General features: G+C 34.8%; 1 protein-coding gene across 1 annotated transcript; it reads right to left on the bottom strand.

Moving 5' to 3' along the window:
- Nucleotides 1–484: 484 nt before the first annotated feature.
- Nucleotides 485–5,156, bottom strand: LOC107831842 (phosphatidylinositol 4-phosphate 5-kinase 4-like). The gene is made up of 8 exons (XM_016659637.1): nt 3,749–5,156; nt 2,895–3,062; nt 2,612–2,771; nt 2,261–2,377; nt 1,975–2,168; nt 1,584–1,720; nt 1,317–1,395; nt 485–1,001 (listed from the first exon to the last, which is right to left on the bottom strand). The coding sequence occupies exons 1-8, from the start codon at nt 4,933–4,935 to the stop codon at nt 713–715; spliced, it is 2,331 nt and encodes a 776-aa protein (XP_016515123.1). The 5' UTR covers nt 4,936–5,156; the 3' UTR covers nt 485–712.
- Nucleotides 5,157–6,293: the final 1,137 nt, after the last annotated feature.

Raw genomic sequence — 6,293 nt, 5'->3', positions numbered from 1 at the left:
ACACATTATATTCAAGTTACATAAAGCAATATACTATCTTCTTCTTTTTAAAGCTCTCAATACTTTGTTATTCTGTTCATACTTTCCACCGAAGTACTTGTTTGATTCGAAGACGACCTAGCTCGAGGATCAAAGCTATACATTTCTTTTGGTTTGCTTTATTTCTATTTGCAGTTAATTTTAATAACAATATTACGTTTTTCTCAGTTTGTGCCAAGTAAAATCACGTGTCCTTAAAATCACAGTATAAATTCAATTGTTATCCGTTTTTAGGGTAAACACTCACCAAGTGATCTAGTCCTCAACACCAATGGCCACGTCTTAGTTGGAACAAAACTGGAAAGGGGAACAAAACTGAAGAGGATTCCAAATGAAATAATCCTTCTTTTTTTTACAGTATTTTTTTTTACACTTAACTACAAAATAAAATATGTTCATGAACCACACTGAATCAAAAGACCCCATAAGGTTTAAGGGGCTCGGATTAATTAATTGACAAAAGGTACTAAGTATCAAAACAAAGTTAATTTGAGTTGCTCCTTTTACAACTTAATTTCTCTATACAATTGCTATTAAATTAGTGTATATATATCTATGATGATAAAAATGACAAAATTCCATGAAGCATAAGTTTCTTCAAAGCTTCAACAGCAAAAATTGTTGGAGTCCTCCCATCAAATTCAGAAAAGAAAAACAAGTACTATATTCCTCGTCAATTGTCCTCTACAAAAACTTTGAATATATAATCGCGAAATCGCCTGGAGTATGCCATTGGATCAACTGCTGAGATTGAGTTAGGGTCACATTGGATAGACTTATATGCATGTTCAAGCTTTTTGGTAATGTCATAGTCTTGAAGTATGTCTATTATTCCAAAATATAAAGTCACAGCATATAACTCTCCTGTTGGTTCTCCTATTAGCTGAAAGTCCAAATCATTTTTCCTGTTTGTCCTTTCAACTCTTGCAGGCATGTTTACTCCCAAACTTGTGCTTGTCAACCTGCATAAAATAAGTTGCACTTTGATATCCACTCAAGTAGAAAAAACAATTCAAATCTTAATGCGACGATACAATTATTAGATGGTGTACTGTTGGGTGTAGGAACAAAGATTCACATTGGTAGCTGAAAAGATATAAAGTGTAGGGATATCTTAATGGTATGAGACCTTCTTGCTTGGCGAAAGCGGATAGTATCACACTATTAAGAGTATATTTGGACTGGTTGAGATAGAATTCAACTTATATACATTGATGGTGTAAATAATTATACGCCATTATTGTATTTTAACATGTTATGACAGATGAAAAACTTACCCTGCAGCATTAAGAAGTAATAGATCCACATCTGATCGAGAAAACCGATGAACCGGTTCAATTTCTGAGCTGCCATTTTCTGCAACATGAAAAAGTTCATACTTTCTTGTTTTTTACAACAATGTTTGATCCTTGATTATGAGGAAAGCAGTTAACAGGTAAAAGAAATGAGTTGTCCAAAAGTGAAGAAGATTTACTAAAAGCTAGAAGATAATTTCTGCCATGATTGATAAATGTAAATGCTAGTGTTGTGAGATTAGCACCCACCAATAGGTGTTTTACAGCCAGAAGGAGTTTGATATCCAGTAACAGTAGCATTTCCTTCTCTAAAATGAACACCAACTAAAAGACTGTAGTCCATCACTCTTTCCTGTTCCAACAGCTCACAATCCCTATCAACTTGCCTGCAAATTGAAAGTAATATTAGAGCCAGAGGGACTCAGGATATAAACTTAATAGGTTCAAAGTTTTGAGTTCTGTGAAATTATTGTATATGCCAGAAAGCGATGGTTCAATGAACACATAATCAGAATTATAAGCCCACCCCTGATAAGAGTTCTTTCTTGCAACACCAAAATAATATTTATAGTTAAAAGACCAGATATTGGTATTGATATCAAAGTTAAATAGTCAGTTAACCTGAGGAAACAAATTTTACCTCCTGAATTCTTCAAACCATGATTTTTGTAGCCTGAATATGAAGTTCAGATCAAGGTCTTTAAGAGTTGTTGTTGTATCAATTTCTGATTCTGGTTTATCTGTTATTCTGCCAAATGTTGATCCTTTCAAGTCAAACCGTCTATGAATAGTGTAATTGGTGCAGAAAAGATTTCCAATGATCACGAACCGGACCTAAACCATTGAACAGATTGGAAGTTTTTAGTGGTGAATAATTTCTAGCAACTAAATATAGTGTACTTTTCAATGTATTATTATGTGAATACCTTCTTTTGAGCTGGTCCATTTAGCTTCAGGCAATGCAGGCCATAGTACTTAGTCACAAGGGTGTTCTCAAAAGAACGAAAATGATTGTAGTAAGCGCTGAGCATCCTTATAAGTACCTAATAAGCACGCGTTGACAGGAAAAATCAGAAGAGCAATCATGTGGTTTTCATAATCAAGAAATACTGATTCTCGGATCATGTGTATGAGAGAAGAAAATAGCCACATATATAAAGAGCAGAACCAACTAACTCTAAATTCTAAAATTCGCTACTGATGGCAAGTACCTCAACTTTGAACCTTATTTCATTGCAATTAAGCGCATATATTATGGAGGATGTTAGAGATCTCACCTTTACTTCTGCCTTTTTCATTGTCTTGATCATGTATCTATCGTCATTTGTCAAGTAAAAAAAGCTTCCACTTTTTCCAGGAGAGCTTAGCTCTCTGAGAGGGCCACAAATGGAGAGCATATACTCTGTTGCATCCACCTTAAATAACATCCTTAAAGCCCTGGACAATATATTGGTCGAAAATGCTTATTGTCTTTTTGCAGATAAAAGCCTCCTAACTCTGTTTCAATCACAGTATACAAAGAAATGAAGTTGTCAATGTTGCATGCTGAGGAAGTATTACCTGAAAACTTTTGGGCAATAATCTTTCCATCTGAATTCACAAGACTGATGACGCGGCGTATGCTTGGATCCTTCAGGCGGAAATCTTGTCCAGTACTTCTCTTTTGGATCAAAAGCTGATGGCTCCAGATCAAGTGTTGGAACAGGACCAAGCTTTTGTATTGTATGCCTATATGTTATTCACATTACAAGGTATCATACACAAACAAAACGTACTCTTCTCAGCCTAAATATGCAAGATGACAGACACTTATTACAGGTTTTCACTTTTCAGAAAGGATTTAATTTGTATACACTGACAAGTATATAACATTGTAATTTGGCCTATTATAGCATGTCTCTTACCACTTATTCCAAGCCACTGATAAATGTTTATTATATAGAGTTAACTGCAAGTCCCGTTTAAGTGATCTAATTGTGCAAATATGTCTTATTTCGTCAGTGCATAGAACCAAAACTATAGGCAAAAGGTACTAAAATGGTTCATGTCTTGTAATATTGCAAGTTAATACCTTGAAATAACTGCTAAATTGACATAGTAAAAGGGCAGCCCGGTGCACGAAGCTTCCGCTATGCGCGGGATTCGGGGAAGTGCCGAACCACAATGGTCTATTGTACACATTCTTACCCTGTATTTCTGCAAGCGGCTGTTTCCACAGCTTGAACCCGTGACCTCCTGGTCACATGGCAGCAACTTTAAAAGTTACGCCAAGGCTCCCCTTCATGTATAAATTGACATAGTAAATTGTCTTTATTTACACCAGTTTCTCTAGGCTTTTCATGTATAAAAGATAGGAGTTCAAGAAATGAAAATGTAACAGGAATTAGAACTCTATATGAAGTAAATTTAGCTACCTGATTCCCAACTGCAAATTGAGCATAAGTTCATAATTTTTATGCCCTTTAGAAATGGTGACTCCTTGCCTTTTAACAACCTTAGGAATTCTAATAGGACTACCTCCTTTATATCCTTCAGCTTCTTGCAAACTAACCATGGCTTCAATATCTGAACAAGAATTACTTGTAGTAGTAGTAGTTGTTCCTATTCCAGTAGTAGTTGTTCCTATTCCATCTGATAACTCCATTCTACCAAATTCCTTATCTACTGCTGCATCTATCGATATCCTCCTCGGCCTACTAACGTTGTTGTCCCCAGGCTTCGATGATATCCTAACCGCGAGTTTTTTCTGTGAAGGCAATATTGAAACCTTCTCATTTGGAGAAATTGTACATCCCATCAAATCAACATTGAAAACTTGTTGAGGATCCCATTCAAAATTCCCTCTTTCTAATAAAGATTCAGATGGATAAAATGTACCATTTAATTCATCTGGATCTCTACTCCAATTACCAACATAATAACTCCCATCACCCCATCTAAATGTCCCTTTCCCCTTAGGCAATCCATCTTCCCAATTTCCTTCATATAAATTCCCATTACTCCAATACAATTTCCCATTCCCACAAATTGTACCATTTTCCCATTCACCAATATAATAATTCCCATTTTTCCATGTATACTTCCCATTTCCTTGTTGTAATCCTCTACACCATTCCCCATCATAACAATCACCATTTGCATATTCTTTAATACCATGTCCATGTTTCAAATCCATTAACCAACAACCTCTAAATGTATCTCCATTTGGTGCTGTATATGTTCCATTTCCATCCATATAACCATTCTTGAAATTCCCTTCATACATTGCACCAGATGGCCAGCTAAATATACCTTTTCCCATCATTTTGCCTCTAAACCAATCTCCTACGTACATACATCCGTCTGTCCACCAATATTTTCCTTGTCCGTGAGGTACATTATCGACCCAATATCCAGTATAATAATCTCCATTTGGAAGAAATTTTTCTGAGTGATATAATTCTCCATTTGTGTGACCTTCATTAATATTTTCTTCTAATTCTTTTTCTTTGTTAAGGTCTTGATCATCTACCTGTGTTGGTCCATACGTGCCGAAAATTGTGTGTGCTCGTTTTCTGGCTACCAATTGTGTTTTCCTTACGGTTGCTTCCAATGCCTTCATTATATAATTCTTCTTCTTCTTCTTTCTTCAGGATCAAAGTGATGAATATTTTCTCAACATGGATTTCATCATTGCTCAATATTTTTAATTCGATATTAGCGAAAAGGACAATAGATTTTCTCTACTTTTATTTTGGTCGAAAAAATGGATCAATAAAGTAGCTATGGTTCGAACATGCAGGGACATGCAGAGAGATAGAAATTAGATCACTCAGTTTTACTTTTCTTGATCCATTGTGTGTCTCTTTCTCTCTCCTCCTTACGTGTGATGTAATGAAGGAGACAACCAACAGAAACCAAGAACATAATACGTATTACTTGTCCATTTTTTCCAATATTTTTAAAAAAAATACTACCAAATTTTATTTTATTTTGGTTATCAAAAATGCAAAGGAAATAAACTGTAGTCCTCTAAAAATATATACGGACGCAAATATGTGAAAGGGAAGCAAGCATTATCGGAAGAATTATTTATTTTTCATTATTTTCACAAGTTGAAATTAAAGAATTATCCAACCATAACATTTTCCTATATACTAATTTGGGTCAAAAAAGTAAAAAGGGCAAGTTACATATTGGACGGTTAGCCAAAAATAATTGCATTCTCCAATCAAATATATATAAAAAAATATGTATATATACATTAATATATAAAAAATATAAATTTTGCCGGCTATCATTTTTTGGAGTGCTGTACTTTGTAGTTTTCCCCAGTAAAAGAGTCGGCCATTTTGTTTCCTTTGGGTGGTTGAAAGGAGGGGAGAAATTCAAAAATAGCCAGATTTACAAGTGATTATTCAAAAATAATCACAGTTTCAAAAGTAGTCAAAATTTAGCTACTTTTCATGTAAAAATAAACCTGAACGAAAATACTGTTCAAAATCCGGAAAAATACTCCAGCATAATATACTGGAATTATACTGGAACTCCAGTCTAATATATTGAAGTTCCAGTATAATATACCAGTACAGCATAGGAGTGGCAAATGGGCGGACCGGGTCGGATATGGTTGGAGTCGAAAACGGGTAATGAAAAAACGGGTAAATTATCCAACCCGACCCATATTTAATACGGATAAAAATGGGTTAACCGGCAGATAATATGGGTAACCATATTATCCATGACTTCTTACATATGATCATTTTTGGGAGAATTCTTAGTCTCCCTAACTTGAGGAACCCCTAATTTGAGGCTTTACAAAGTTAGACCCATTGGGTATCCATTGGTTACCCATTGGTTATCCATTTAGAAAATGGATAATATGGTTTTTATCCATATTTGACCCGTTTTTAAATAGTTCATTATCCAACCCATTTTTTAATGAATAATATGGGTAGATAAGTTTTTTCTTTAAACCAT

This window comes from Nicotiana tabacum, chromosome 5, assembly GCF_000715075.1.
Source record: "Nicotiana tabacum cultivar K326 chromosome 5, ASM71507v2, whole genome shotgun sequence".
Classification (NCBI taxonomy): Eukaryota; Viridiplantae; Streptophyta; class Magnoliopsida; order Solanales; family Solanaceae; genus Nicotiana; species Nicotiana tabacum.
This window is presented reverse-complemented; position numbering and strand designations above follow the sequence as displayed.

Bases quoted from the DNA above. Each gene is read 5' to 3' on its own strand.
- LOC107831842 (XM_016659637.1), bottom strand. From the start codon at position 4,935: ATGAAGGCATTGGAAGCAACCGTAAGGAAAACACAATTGGTAGCCAGA. The intron at 2,169-2,260 runs GTATTCACATAA...TCAATGGTTTAG, and splicing joins ATGGACCAGCTCAAAAGAAG to GTCCGGTTCGTGATCATTGG. The intron at 1,396-1,583 runs GTGGGTGCTAAT...TTCATGTTGCAG, and splicing joins TGGCTGTAAAACACCTATTG to AAAATGGCAGCTCAGAAATT.